General features: G+C 47.0%; 1 protein-coding gene across 1 annotated transcript; it reads right to left on the bottom strand.

The window, feature by feature from the left end:
* Positions 1-1,473: 1,473 nt before the first annotated feature.
* Ptf1a (pancreas associated transcription factor 1a) lies at positions 1,474-3,329 on the bottom strand. Its single transcript, XM_050152742.1, has 2 exons — positions 2,335-3,329; positions 1,474-1,990 (listed from the first exon to the last, which is right to left on the bottom strand). The coding sequence occupies exons 1-2, from the start codon at positions 3,107-3,109 to the stop codon at positions 1,791-1,793; spliced, it is 975 nt and encodes a 324-aa protein (XP_050008699.1). The 5' UTR covers positions 3,110-3,329; the 3' UTR covers positions 1,474-1,790.
* Between the last annotated feature and the right edge of the window lie 11,999 nt (positions 3,330-15,328).

The following is a 15,328-nucleotide window of genomic DNA, read 5'->3' as shown; positions in this document are numbered from 1 at the left end:
CACAGAAGGGGGGAAAAAGATACACTTTCATAACTTATAAGGAAGTTAGAATCTAACATTTGACTTTCTAATGAGTGTAATGAGATTACATGCCTGATGGGAGCATTTGTACAAAAGCAACTTTCGTGTTTAATGAGGCCGTAATACAGGGCAAAATCGAATTATTTTTTTTTCTCCTTCTTAAATATCTCCAAAGTAAAACCAACTTTCAGGAGAGAAGGTGGGAGAAGAGGAGGCTTGAGGAGGTGAGAGGCTGCAGGGCTCAAGGCCTCCTGGGTAACGTTGCGACCCAGAATCTTAGCGTGTCTGGCCAGGCCGCTCTGCAGAGTAGGTCCAGTTCTTAGCCTCGCTTTAATTACTCTTGGATGAAGTCCATGGCACCCGCGGCGCGCGCGGGGGAACCCCTCGGTGGGTCTGAAACTAGGTTAAAGCGATTAGCATGCTGTCTGTACGATGTCCTCTGGCCAGGCGAGCGCGTGGGGGGCGGGGCGGGGGCGGCGGGGTTGGAGTAGGCAATGGGGAGATGAGCGATGGTACCTTGACTCCCCAGGCCTGAGCTACTCCGTGAAACAATTTACCTTGACCCGGCCTGCGGTGGCTCCTAACCAAAGGTTTCATGCCAAAGTGAGTGTCTCCTGCCCCCCCCCCACGGGTGGGTCCCCCACTAGCCACCAAGAGCTCAGACACTACTGCCCGGCACCTAGAGCGCCTGGGGGTCCACCGTGGCCCATAGGGAGACAAGTTCAGCCCAGGCTCCCTAGACTTTCTGGATGAGGGTTCAAACTTCTCCATCGCTTCTCTTTCGGCTCGCTAGAGGGCGACCCTGCTACCTCTGTCTCAAGTGCCGAGGTGGCTGAATGGCCCCGGGGTAGAGAGCTTCTCTTGGCCTTACCCCAAACCCCTGAAGGTTGTGCGGGGGTCTCCTGACAAGATCAACTTCTTTATTTCCTTTCAGGGAAGAGTCTGACTTTCGGGAACCTGATGTTTACGTACAGAAGGGATGCATCAGGGCCCAGCTCTGGAGCAGTTCTTTCTCCCTAGCCAGTGTAAGCAGAAAAGCCCCCTCCCCTGCCTAGCCATGAATCTAGACTCTGATTAAGCACTATGACAGTCACTTGGGCATGCCAAGCAGTGTCCCTAGACCTCAGCTTTCCCACTCTGGAAAATGGGAATAATACATTACCTAGTTGTCCTGTGGGGTGTTTGGTAGTGAGGATATGAATACAGGCCAGTTATTACTATTGAGAGCCAGGATGACAGATTAGTGGCTATCAGAAAGCATGGATTTATTCTCCCGCCTACACACACTCCCATTTAGACCAAATCTAAATGAAATATAGTTTACTCCTAGACGCTTAGGATTTGAGCCTCTATTCCTGTCGCTTTTAAGAAAGTTATTCCTTTTGAATACAGATCCTCCTATGATCCACTAAAGAAACAACATATAGAAACGAGTGAATAGCATTTATTAACAACGCGTAGAAATAAATCAGATCTGGCATCAAGTAAGCGTGAAAATGTCTGACCAGAGTTCTTCCAACAACTCAGAGTTCTGCCAAAGGTTCCGGGGACAATCATCCACTGTTGCATATTATAGAATATCATGATAAATTATATAAATTATATATTTAAAAAGAGACAATCTATTTCATTAACTCAACACAATAATAAATAGATAAATAACAAAGCTGATTGCCATTAGAAAAAATGTGATCTTTAAATTACATTTACATTATAAGTACACCGTACAATATGCACAAAGACACACAGCTGGCCTGGTGTGAGCGTTCTCAGGATACAAACTCAAAAGGTGGTTCGTTCTCTATGTTGTCGAAAGATTTACTGTTGAGTTTTCTGGGGTCCTCTGGGGTCCACACTTTAGCTGTACGGATAATATTTTGTTCTTTGAGCTGTTTCTCATCAGTCCATGAGAGAGAGTGCCCAGCAAGAGGAGGGAGGCCATAATCCGGGTCACTGGGGGAGGGCGAGCCTGGGAAGGAGAAAGGAGAAAACAGATTGTGAACACCCAACTATGTTCCCAGTAGTCACCCATGGTACTTCAGTCCCCTCTGAAGCAACTGAGACACTTCTCTACGCCACCTCTCAAACTCTGAGCGCCCTCTCCCTGAAACCAAAGGAGGTGCACGTCTGACTAGGACGCATGTCCTCCAAGCTTGGGTCAAGTATCAGAAAACAGAATCGAAAAGTCGTCCTAAAGGTTCCTAGTGCCCACCCATGGTCTATCCTCATCAATCTGCCCTGTGCGCCAGACCTCCTAACTTTCTGTCTCTGTCCCTTTTCCCTCAGCTGATGTTAAGACTCAGAAGCACTTACGGGTGCCTCGATGGCAGATGATGACCTTCTGGGCCTGGTTACCCGGGCTGTCCCCGCCCAGGTGCCTGCTGCCACCTGGGCCCCCACAACCACCTGTGCCACCACCGCGCAGTGGCAGGTCCGCCTGCACCAGCTCGCTGAGGAAGTTGATGTAGCCTATGGCCAAGCGCAGCGTGTCTACCTTGGAGAGGCGCTTTTCGTAGGGCAGCGTGGGGATGTGCGAACGCAGCCCCTCGAAGGCATCGTTTATGGACTGCATGCGGCGCCGCTCGCGCACATTGGCTGCTTGTCGCAGCTGCTGCAGCTCCGCCTCGGAGCGCACGCGTCGCCGTCGCCGCGCTGCCGCTGCTGCAGCAGCCCGGTTCAGACCACGGAGCCGCGCCCCAGGGGACAGTACCGCGGTACAAGGGTAGGCAAGGCACGAGGGCGGTGAGCCGGGCGAGTAGGGGAAGCCATCTACGGGGGCACCTGCCTCACAACAGTAGCCGCCGCTGTCCTCGGGCTCGCTGGGGTCCCCCAAAGGCGGCGGGGCGAGCGCATGCGGGGCGGCCGAGGGTGCGGGCTGCAGCAGCAGGCACGCCCCGTCGCGGTAGCAGTATTCGTGCAGCTGGTGACTGAGGAACTCCACCTCCGCCTGCTCATCCCCCAGCAGCTCGTCTCCGTCCTCCAGTGGGTCCCGAGAGGACTGATCGGTGAAGAAGTCTTCCTCATCGAAGTAAGCAGACGGGAATGTGTCCAGGCCCCCGGGAAAATGCTCCAACAGCACGGCGTCCATGACGGCCGCCGCTCAGGCTCAGGGAGACTACTGGGCTGCTCTGGGTGACGCTTAGTGAAAGATCCGTGGCAGTTCGGGCAGGTCCCGCAGCCCCTCCCTCGTGGGGCTGGCACTGAAGAAGGCGAGGAGACTGCGGGTCCCCGCCCCAGGGCCTCCCTGAAGTGCGCTGCTGCTGGCTCTGGCTGGTGCTGGGGCTGCACTGGGGAGGGCTGGGACCCGCTTTTTGGAGCTGAGGGCCGGCACGCGAGGATTCTTATAACTACATCCACAGGCGCGTGCCAGGGACCCCGCGCGCCAGCCAATCAGAGGGCGTGGAGTGGTCGGGGAGGGGACCCGCAGGACTGGCAGCCGCAGGGGCGCTGTCCTCAGTTCCCAGTTCCTGCTGCTGAGCGAGGAGCTGCTTCGCCCGCTGCAGCTTTCTTTGGTACCTGCCCAGCGCTCAGCTCCCTGGACTACCTACAGCCCATGACGCTCGCCTTGGGTCCTCAGTGCTGCGCAGTGCAGCCCTGGGTTTTCTCCACTGGACTGGAACATCTAGCAGAGGTCCTAGGCGCGAGGGACTGGAGTCCCAGCCAACCAGCCTCCAGCCTGCAGCCTGAGCAATCCAAGGGTGACTGTTCTCAAAGACCGGTCGGAGGTGTTTCTCTTCATACTCGGGCATAGAACGGGTCAGGTTTGGGGCTTCTATGCCATCATCAGACCCTTCCAGGACTCTTGCAAGTTCACGAAGGATGCACAGAGGTTTGATAGTGACCTAGTACTACTCCCTAAGAGTTCCAGACGCAGCGCAGGGAGCAGGAGCCATGTCCAAGGGCGCCACTCGGAGTTGGTCTGCCTCCCACCGCCCTCTCCGGCCCCAAGAAAGGGAGACCAGACATGAGGGGCAGGTTCCAAAGCAGCGCCGTGGGGTGTGTTTCTTCCACAAGCAAATCCAGACCCTGGGGGTTCTGAGCAACAAACCCGCTACAAAAGAAGTCAATTGAATTGTCCAGTGCTGAGCAGTCAGGAGTGGGGGTTGGGAGGTGCCATTGTAGTTAAAGAGCAGTGTAAATGATTTTCAAAGCCCGGGTTTCACCTTTCTGACTGGCCACCCGACCATCTTTGAGTGACTTCTCCCCCCCTCCCTCGCCCTTTCGACCTTACTTCCTATTTTCAGACACCATTAACCGAACGCAACCAGCCCCAACACACACTTTCTCACAGACTGAAGTGCAACAAAGAAACACTTGTTCAAGGTCGCGGCAGTTCCACCCTGTGAGTGTAAAGGCTACCAGGACCAGTCCTGCAGTCTTTCAGCCCAGGACTGGTGTTGTCATTTCGGTGCCTGCCACTTCTCTTTTCAGACAATTTTCCTCAGAGGCGTCCTGAGTTATTAAGACTCCCTTCAGGCCCACGAGTTAAGAAAGTGTCTTAAACACGTCTCATTTTGGAAATTTCACTGTAGTCAAACAGAATTCCAAGGCTCAGTCATTAGGGCCAAACAATGCCTGATACTAGACCAGAAACTGAGCGTCCTTGACGTGTGGAAATCTCCAGACATTTTAACCCAAAGACCACGGTTTCACAGTAGGTTCTTTCGTGTGTTAGGTTTTCAGTCTGTGTCCTCCTTCATACCCCAGTAGACAGGTTCCCTGTGATGGAGGGAGGATACCTTGGAATATTTTTTTTTACTTAGATGTTTCTGTGATATCACAGGGGTGGGATAGGAAGGGGAGCTGTTGGCATGCACCCAACTTTCTCACACTGAAAAACACCCAATGCCTGGTCATGGTAGTCCATGCCTATTATCCCAGAACTCCAGGGGCTGAGGGAGGAGGATTGTGAGTTCAAAGCTAACCCTGTCTAAAAGCAAGGGTGAGGGCATACAAAGTTCTCCTTACCTGACTTAATTAGAATAAAACTAAGTGAATCAACCCGAGGATTTGCGAGAAGAATAAATAAGCAGATTTCAAAACCTTACCCAAAATACTGATGACCAACCAGCGCATAGAATACTGGATTTGAACCTACAAAAACCTTCTTGGAGAAGTAAGAAGATCCCCCTCTGGTGGGTGGTAGGCAATGCTTAAGAAATTGTATTTGACTCCTTGATACGTTAGTGGGGTGCTGAGAGTGAGTGTATATGAGTATCTTTGTTGTTAATAGGATTGTTAATAAATTTGCTTCCTTATGGGAAATCAACCTAATAGGTGCTTGGCGGAAAGTTCCAGAAATGCAATCAAATAAGCTGATGGGATGGGAGGGTCACTCCTGGTGGAAGCCAGCAGAGTAAGAATGGGGGTAGGATTAGAAAAGAAAGCCCTCACTTGCTTTGTGTGTAACCTTCTGTCGCTCCTGTCTTTCCTACTCAGTCTTCATGATTTCCTCTTAAGGAACTGCTGGCTAGCTGCACAGTGGTTTTGGTTTTGTCAGAAAACAGAGACAAGACTTACACACACACACACACACACCCTAAGTAAGACATGATTATTCTTCTGGGAATAAAGAGAATTTTCTCCGGGTCACTAGAGGTCCCAACGGTGTGGATGGCGGTCCTCTGCCATTCCAAATGACAAGCTGGATGAGAAGGCTGAGACTGAACCTTGTCCTGGCAGATGAGATGCTGCTATTCCTATTCTACTTCTTTCTCCATCATCACGAATCCTCGGGGCACTGAGAAAACACGCACACACCTACTATCAAAATCCATAGACAGTCCACAGAGAGAGAAAGCTGGTCACATTATTCTCTAACCAGTTCAGACTTGCCTTTCTCTCCAGCCTGTCTTTAGAGGGAACATTCCCAAACCCTACAAGGGACTTCCATCTCACTAGAAGATGGCATCCTCTGCTCCCATGGAGGACAGCAGAACGAGCCCCAGCTACCCTGCTGCCAAGTCCTGCTGACACTTCTGGACTCTTCCATGTCTTTCAGTGGGGACTCCTAACCTCCTGGGACTGCTCCCGGGTCTCAGTCCAGCTCCTGGGTTTTCAGTACCAAAAGCACTGGCAAAGGCCACTGGACTTGAGCCTGGGCCTCCCACCTCAGCCCTTCCATTCTCGTTGCCTCCTCCAGAGCCTTGGGTCTGCAGTCTTCACTTGTTTCCTCAGACACTTCTGGTCATTTCTCAGAACAATGACGGAAGAGCTAGAAATCAGGCTTCTGATTGCCCCCCGAATGAACTGGGTAAGAGATATTAGTGAGGATGGGGCCTTGGCCCTTTTGCTTTCTCACTGAAGGTTCTTGGTGCTGCACAAGATGCTGCAGGTGCCCTTCTGGGACTCAAACAGTTCCAGTCTTCTTTCCCACAGCATCCTATAGGCCTCTCTAGTGCCTAAGAGCAAGTGGGGCTCAGTGCACCTCCAGCCCCTAAATGTGTCCCAATTCCTTGTAGTTTAAGCTGTCCCCTTAGCCCTTCATGTCAGGGTAAAAGCAGGTCTATGGTTGTCCTCTCCTGTTTCCTTTTCCTTCTCTTCCCCACATCCCTAATCTGGGGTAACTTTTTTCTTTGCTTCAGTGTCCAGTATACTCATCAGTCTGCTTTTTAAAAACCCTTATACCCCTAAACTAGGATTTGAAAATAGAGCCAGAGTTGATGCTGAATGACTCCTAAGGTCCAGTGAGCATCGGTGACTTCCCTAAGGTTGATGTCAGAGCCAGTCTACTGACTGCTGAAAACAAACACCAGCTCCACTCCCTCAGGGGTGTTTGTACTGATGTACTGAAGCCCATCCAGGCTTCTGATAAAGCAGCTCAAGTGATCAGTACTCACCGAGCCCTACCCTGTATTCACTCTCTGGATCACTGCTGAGCCTATAAATAACATCTAAAGAAGAAATCACTCAGTGGTGCCACACCCATCTTAAAGCAAAGGATGCTAAAACCACTCTGGAACCAGCAAAAGTCTCTGACCACTGGTGTCATACTCTGTAGATTAGGGAATTTCCATCTAGAAGACTCACCCTGTGAATGCAGCATCTCCTCCCATAACCCCTCAGAGATGTCAAACTCCTTATGTTGGTGTTGAGGATGGAGCCTGGGGCCTGCACTGTATGCGTATGTAGCCTCCCAACTTCATCCTGAACTCCGTACCACATGAAGACCTTCTCCCTGCCTCACCCTGCTCTCTACCCTGAATTGTCATCTTCTGAGCGGCTGTGCCTTCAGATGCCGTGATATTGTGTGATATTGCTCTGGGAACCCCATGACTCTTCTCTCCAATAGCTGTGAGGTCCTTGTTTGACTTAAAGACCGTATTTTAGAAGAGTTTCAAATATATTTCTCACTCTTCTTCATAATTCTTCAAGATATATGGAGCTCCTTTTTATTCTACAGAGAACCACACGAGAGTGGACACTGCTTGGCCCATTAGCTCTAACTTTTCATTGGCTAACTCTTATGTTAATTTAGCCCATTTCTATTAATCTGTATATCACCACATGGCAGTGGCTTACCGGATAAAATTCAGCACATCTACTTCTGGCTGTGGGTCCATAGTGTCTCTCTTACTCTGCTTCCTTTCTCCCAGCATGCCATTTAGTCACACACCCCCAGCTCTGTTCCTCTATAGCTCTGCTATAGGCCCAAAGCAGTTCCTTTATTAACCAATGAAAGCAACACATAGACAGAAGGACCTCCTACAGCACTTTGTCTACTGAGCTGTCTTCATACAAGGCCCATTTTAAATTTTGGAAGATCATTTCCAAATAAAAAGCTACCCGTGACTAACTGACTGGATCCAAGTGACACAGCTCACATTGAGGTCCATGATAAAAACTGAGCAGAGCTGGGCAGTGGTGGTGCACGCCTTTAGTCCCAGCACTTCAGAGGCAAAAGGTAGGTGGATCTCTGTGAGTTCGAGGTCAGCCTGGTCTACAGAGTGAGTTCCAGGACAGGCTCCAAAGTTACAGAGAAATCCTGTCTTGAAAAAAAAAAGAGAAAAAGAAAGAAGAGAGAAGAGAAGAGAAGAGAAGAGAAGAGAAGAGAAGAGAAGAGAAGAGAAGAGAAGAGAAGAGAAAGCTGAGCAGATTCTCAGCACCATGGGGAGGGTCTCCTGGGAGATACTTCCTGCTCTTTTCCTCCGAAATTGGTAGTTTTCCTATGCTCCAGTAGATAGCACCACACCCATGTCCATAAGGACAGCTTTAATCAGGATGAGTGGGTTAGACACACACATACACACACACACACACACACGTTGGTAGGAAGACATGTTAAGAGGGGCTGAGGGGTTGGGAGTCAATATAATCAAAACGCATTGTACAGCAAGTATAAAATTTTCAAAGAATTCATAGAAATATTTCAAAAAACGTAAGAGAAGTCGGGCCTTGTCCTATTGAGACTGGGGCAAGAGATGCAAGGTAGCTATGATACAGAATCTTCTTTCCTGTCTTACATTTCTTATTGTTAAACATTAATCTTTAAAAGAGGAAATGCCTAAATGCCGATATAATTATCCAAATAAATGTTTTCTGACATGCCAAGGTCTGTTTGAAAAACTACAAAGCTTCTGAGCTCTGTCCTTCAGACCCGTTTTTCTGGGAGGTGTTTGAACTTCAGTAATGCAAACACAGCTAGTCATTAATATCAGACGTTCCTGTCCCCATCTCTCTACTGAGCCACAGGAAGAGGAGGAAGGAATTACATAGAAACTGGAGCTTACAACCTGAGTTCCAAGTTGTCCTCTGACCTGCACAAGTGCTCCATAACAATGTGTGCATGCACACAGAGACAAATACTTTAAATTTAAAATAGTATTTCAATTACTAATGCTCATGAAAACCATCTGTTTTCTACAGCTCCACAGCCTGCAAGTGATGCCCATTGTTGGTATATTTCCCACCTGTACTTGTCCTGAATCTCATAATTACCATGAGGCAGCATATCATCCTACTTTTCCTAAGTGCTTATTGACAGGTTCCAATGGTGACTGGGGGGTTCACTACCCAAAACACCACCCACTCCCTGTGGGAACTCAGTTCACCTCTTACTTTCTGCCTTTGTATTCTGCTCTTAGTCTGACCTTATTTCTTGCCAGGTAGGTCATGGTCTTTATTCTTCAGATCTTTCCCTACTTTATATCCATAATATCTTTCAAGCCAATCAGAGACCCTAAAGATATTTGGGCTTTGCAGTATCATTATTCCTGAGGCTCCCTTAAACTCTGCCTAGAGCCAAAACTTTGTGTCACAGTTGGCCTCAGCTGGGCTTTAAAAAATGTCTAGCGGGGCTGGGTTTGTAGCCGGGGTGTTAAATCTCTAGCCTAGCCAGCATGAAGCATCCGCTGGGCATGGTGGTACACGCCCGAAATCCCAGTACTCTGTATGTAGAGGCTGGATGACGGAAAGTCAAGGCCAATGAGGCCAGCCTAAGATACCCAAGATTTTGTGACCCTCATCCCCCACCCCACCCCCTCAAAGCATCTAGCATACCATGTCTGGTTCAAACATGACGATACCCAATGCTAGGTAAGAACCATCAGCTTCTGTGAGGGATAGTTCCTAAAATTTGCACAAGCTTTGGTGATCAAACTTTCTTAGAAGAATTTTTGAGCAGTAGAGAGACAGTTCAGTAATTCAGGCACTTACTACTCTTGTAGCACCTGGGCTTGAGTCCCAGCGTCTACTTGGTGGCTCACAATCTTCTATAACTCTAGTTCCAGAGAACTCAGTGTCACTTCTGGCCTTTTCAGGCATCATGCTCACAAGTGGCAGATAGACACAAATGCAGACAAATCACACATATACTCAAAACTTATTAGTCTTATAGCCATTTACTTACTTGCACACGCCGTGGTGAGTAGAGCTCAGAGTATAACTTTCAAAAATAGGTTCTCAAATCTACTATGGATTCTGGTTATAGAACTCAGATCCTCAAGTTCTCTTACCACCTCTCTGACCTCCACTTGTGCTTTCTAACAAATAAGCCCCTTGTGTGCCCCTTGTTATAACTCAGGATTTTTTACTTCTGTGACTCTATTCCTGTGGATCTTAATATCTGTAATATTTTGTTTGGTTACTTCACAGACTTGTTAACAGTTACAAAGTATAGAATATGTGACAAGCACATACTAGGAGGTGCTGGCTCCTCGGTAGTGGTGGGGGTCACTGAAAGGCAGGGTGGAAGAATGTGCACCCAGGGTGGGATACGATCAGACAGGAGCCGTTCCTCTTGTCGTTGGCCACACAGCCCGCTTCCTAGGCTTGTAGTGGACAAAGGAGCAGGTCCATCAGCAACTCTGACTATGTCACCGTTGATGCCCAGCACAGCACACTTTTCAGCTCTTCTCATGACTCAAAACAGTCAGGATTCTGTCCACTTCTGGCTTTTTCTACTGCTCATGCATCCAAAGTAGGAGCTGGAAAAGTGGCCCTCAGTGTAGCCCCTCACAAGGAAGCTGTGCAGGGGCAGAGCAAGATCAGAGCAATCATCAGGTACCCAGGAAGGGCATCCTTCTCTACTGTGCAGGGTCCTTCTCCTGAGCATACCACACTTGCTCATGTGAGGGCTGATTGGAAGCTGTCATCTTCCCTGTCACACAGCCATTCTCATTAGCCTCAGAGATATCTAGCGTGTGAGTCTCACCTAGAAGGAAAGAGAAGTCAAATTGACTGTAGGCCTCACAGATCACTCATTCCTCAACAGTCAGCAACTGTGTTCACAGGAGTTTCTCTGGTCTTAAGTTCTTGCAGCTGAGATTAATATCCTAATGAGATATGTCTTTGGATGTGTCAATTCTATGATTTTCTTTCAACAGCTTTAGGATATCTTTCCGATTTTATGGTATAATTTAGTGACAATCATCTGAAAAACAATTACGTGGCACCTTATAACCTGGTCTCAACATGGACCTTGGGGCCTGTGTTTAGGATTGTGGTTGTGCAGTCCACACTATTGTAGTCACTTCAGGCTACAGAAAAGTCACCAATGCTATGCTTATGTCAATAAAAGATGAAATAGCACAATATATAGGAGGCAAAGCTATCATGAAGGTAACCTAAGTGAGTGTAAAGCTTGGGTCTTCAAGCCGGGCGGTGGTGGCGCACGCCTTTAATCCCAGCACCCGGGAGGCAGAGGCAGGCGGATCTCTGTGAGTTCGAGACCAGCCTGGTCTACAAGAGCTAGTTCCAGGACAGGCTCCAAAACCACAGAGAAACCCTGTCTTGAAAAACCAAAAAAAAAAAAAAAAAAAAAAAGCTTGGGTCTTCACACGGCACAGGGTGGACAGAAGATAAAGACCACCAACACCATGTCAGCTTCATAAGCAAGAAACAGTATAAGGAAATTATATTATCTATCATATTAAATAGGTTAATTTGAATTTTATGGATTTTCAGATTTTCGTATGGAAAAGTACTTTGTTTTTCAGTTGCCTAAGAACAAGACATATGAAGAATCTCTTCTAGGGGCCAGTGGAATAGTTCAGTGGGTAAAGAACGCAGCTACCAAGACTGATGGCCTGAGTTTGATCCCTGGGACCCACATGGTAGAGGGAGAAATCCTTTTCTCAAAAGCTGTCTTTTGACACGAGTACTCATACACATACATGCGCTCATGCACACACAAAAACAACCCATCAAACAAACGAACAAATAAGAGGGGCATTCTAACTTTGTATTTGCAATTATTTAAGTAATTCACATTAATAGTATCTTAACATCAATATTAAAAGCCTATACATTTTCATTTTTCAAGACTGGTTGAACCTGAAAAACATTTCTGTTGGTGACTGTTTCACTTTTCTATGAAAAGGTGGGTATTTTACATAAATGTCCAGATAGATATGTTGTGTGCCCACATACACATACATGTACTTAGTATGTTTAACAGTACATATACATATTGAGACTAGAGTTTATGTGATATCTTAACAGCTACAAATGCATATCCGCTCTTGCAGGGGACTAGAGTTTGACTCTCAGTACCAACATCAGGCAGCTCACATCTCCTCTTGCTCCACCACCAAGGGATCTGATGCCCTCTTCTGACCTTGTGGGTGCCTTCACGCATGTGTGCATACTACATACAAACACATACACATAAATTAGAAAAATAAATGTTTTTAAAGAAATACAATTCCGGGAGCATATACTTGCTTTCAGGGTTAGTGAGCAGAAATGAGGACCAAAATAATAAAACAAATAAGGAGAGAGGAGTCAAGAGGAAAATTAGAAACTAAGAAACTTACACAAAAAAGAGGCAGAAGAGGGAAGAACAAAGACACATGTCTCTCTCTCTCTCTCTCTCTCACACACACACACACACACACACACACACACAAAATCACGTACAGTATCTGCTCTAGCATTGGTAGTTTATTCTGTATTCTGGAAAAGCGAATCTTGCTGACCTTACAGCTTAGTGACTAGAACAGTGGAAAGAAAAATTAGCACTAGCCTTGAGGAGTGCTGAGTGAATGTGATGAGCCTGTACCCAGAAGCACTCACTTCCTGCAGTAACCCACCCTGTCTCCCTACTCAGTGAACAATAGGTGAGTGTTTACCAAATGTCTGTATAGCAAAGAAGAAGGGTAAGAAGTCGATCTACAGGTATTCAAAGAGCTAGTAATCTTTCCCCTCGTTATGTTCCACCTTGAGCCATGCCTATACAAGGGCATCACTTTAAGAGTCTGTTGTTTTCTACCCTATATGGATATGCATGCCTGTAATCTCAGCACTTGGGACTCTGTTGCAGGAGGACTGAGAGACTGAAGCTGGCTTATGCTATATAGCAAATTCTATCTAAAAAATAGGTTGGTTGTCTCTCAATTTTTTTGTTATTTTTGGATAAAGTAGCAAATATCTGAAGTTGAGATTGGTTAACGCACGGTGCTCTATGGCCTGTATTACTAGTTTAGAGTCACGTCACGGTAATGCACACAGAGTGGAATTCAGGTGACAATTCAGGTGGCAGCCATGTGTCTGAGTTAGCACAGGGACAAATCTAGCTGCAAGGGAAGCAGACAGACTTAGTTCTAAGTTTACTTGTCATATTCCTGGTTAAAACATTGGAAACTATCAAAAAAGGAGAGAGAAAAGGGGTTGGAAAGTAACCTTGTCTGACACACCTTATTGCCATTTTTTACAAATGTAATCTTGTAAATCTGTGTTTAAATAGTGTATACATAATTGCTAATTTATGGGCATGCTTTAATTATTTGGTTTTATTTTATTTTTTATTTTATGTGTATGGGCGTTTTATCTGCATATAAGTCTGTGCTGCATGTGTGTGCCTGGTGTCCACCAAGACCATAAGAGGGCACGGGAGCCCCTAGAACTGGAGCTACAGATAGTTGTGACCTGCCACGTAGCTTCTGAGACTTTTGAACCTGGGCCCTGGAAGAGCATTCGGTATTCTTAACTCTGAGCCATCTCCTTAGCCCCTCATTGGGTTCGTTTTAAACATGCACAAAAGGAAATTGTAAGAAAATGAGTAACAAAATTATAGAAATTCTATCTTTTTTTCTGCACCCCTGAACAACTGTTTTTTTTCAAGACAGAGTTTCTCTGTAGCTTTGGAGCCTGTCCTGGAACTTGCTCTTGTAGACCAGGCTGGCCTCGAACTCACAGAGATCTTCCTGCCTCTGCCTCTCGAGTGCTGGTATTAAAAGCATGTACCACCACTGCCCAACATTAAAATAATTAAAATTTTAAAGCTAAAATTATCTTGTTCCATCATTATATGTGAAACTACAAACCATTCAGATAGGGGCTGGAGAGATGGCTCACAGGTTAAGAGCATTGCCTGCTCTTCCAAAGGTCCTGAGTTCAATTCCCAGCAACCACATGGTGGCTCACAACCATCTGTAATAGGTTCTGGTGCCCTCTTCCGGCCTGCAGGCATACACACGGACAGAATATTGTATACATAATAAATAAATAAATGAATGTTAAAAAACATTCAGATATACTGAACATGTGTTTTAAAAAGTACCATGTTTGAGGGTTGAGGGTCTCAAGTGGTAAAGTGCTTGCTACATGAGTATGGGGACCCCAGTTTGACCCCTGGGACCCATGGAGAAACAGAGCACAGGGACACATGTTAGCTGTCCCAGTACTGGAGAGGTAGAGGCAGGCAGGTCTCTAGACCTGGCCAGCCAGTCCAGCCTGATCAGTAGGCCAATGAAAACTAGCATCTCACAAAACAAGATGGACATCTCCTAAGGCTCTAAGACTGTCTACTTTCCACATGCATGTGTGTGTGTGAATATTCATAAGCACGCACACACTGCTTTAAGACCTACTTATTAAGCTATTTTATTAAGAAATACATTTTAAGAATCAACTCTATTCAAGACACTGTGTTAAATGGGAGGAAACAGGGAGAAGATGTCGTCTCCTCAAGATTCCCTCCTTATTGCATTCTTAGTGACTCAAGAAAAGGGTTCCTAAACATTAGAGTGTAGTGCAGTAAGGGATACTGGTGAGGAACAGGGGCTCTGTCTGGACAAGAATGAGGGTGTGAGAGACTTCCTACAGCCGTGATACTGAGCTGGGTGTGTGGTGCAGTAGAATGTGTGGACCTGAGTTCACTCCCAGCTCATGTCCATACAAACACGCCTGGCCATGGAGGAGAGGGGCAGAAATGTGTTCCTAGGAAGGTGAAAGTGTGTGTCAAACACAGTGGCTTGAAATAGTTCACAGACTCCTCCTCCAGTTTAGGGGAAAGTGCCAGTAAATCCGCAGGACAGTGAAGTCTCCACGCCAAGCAAAGCGCAATGCTTTGCAACAGCCTTTTACCATCCACCCCCTCCCAAGGGCAGTGGCCTGGTGATGACCACATGGATAACCCACCAAGACCCGTGTCCTCAAAGAAGGCCCGGTGCTCAAAATTGTCCTTTTTGCCCTCTTCAAAGGCCAATTACTTCGGGGCCATTGATCTCAGCAAGAGGCAGCAGAGGAAACAGCTGCACCATAAGGTAGCAGCCTACACAGCAGCACAGTGGCCTGGCCCAGCACAGTCCTTGCATTCAAGGTAATGTTATAAATTAGGGAGTCGAATTAAAAAACAAACAAACAAAAAAAACACAGAATTTTAAAATTTAAAATTGAATTTGTTTGGAAGTGTTTGGGGAGTTGTGAGGGAGGTGGTCTCTTGTATACCCTGAATCTCAACCCTAGTTATCCTTCATCAGTCTATTCCCAGAGAATTACCTCATAGTGAAAGACATTTCTGTGACACATGCCAGTAATCCCAGATCTTGGGAGACTGAGACATGAATTTGAAGCTAAACTGGACTAT

The sequence above is a fragment of the Alexandromys fortis genome, unplaced genomic scaffold (assembly GCF_014885135.2).
Source record: "Alexandromys fortis isolate MF-2015 unplaced genomic scaffold, M_Fortis_MF-2015_v1.1 scaffold_54, whole genome shotgun sequence".
NCBI lineage: Eukaryota > Metazoa > Chordata > Mammalia > Rodentia > Cricetidae > Alexandromys > Alexandromys fortis.
Note: the sequence above shows the minus strand (reverse complement) of the source record. Positions and strands in the feature narration are given on the sequence as shown.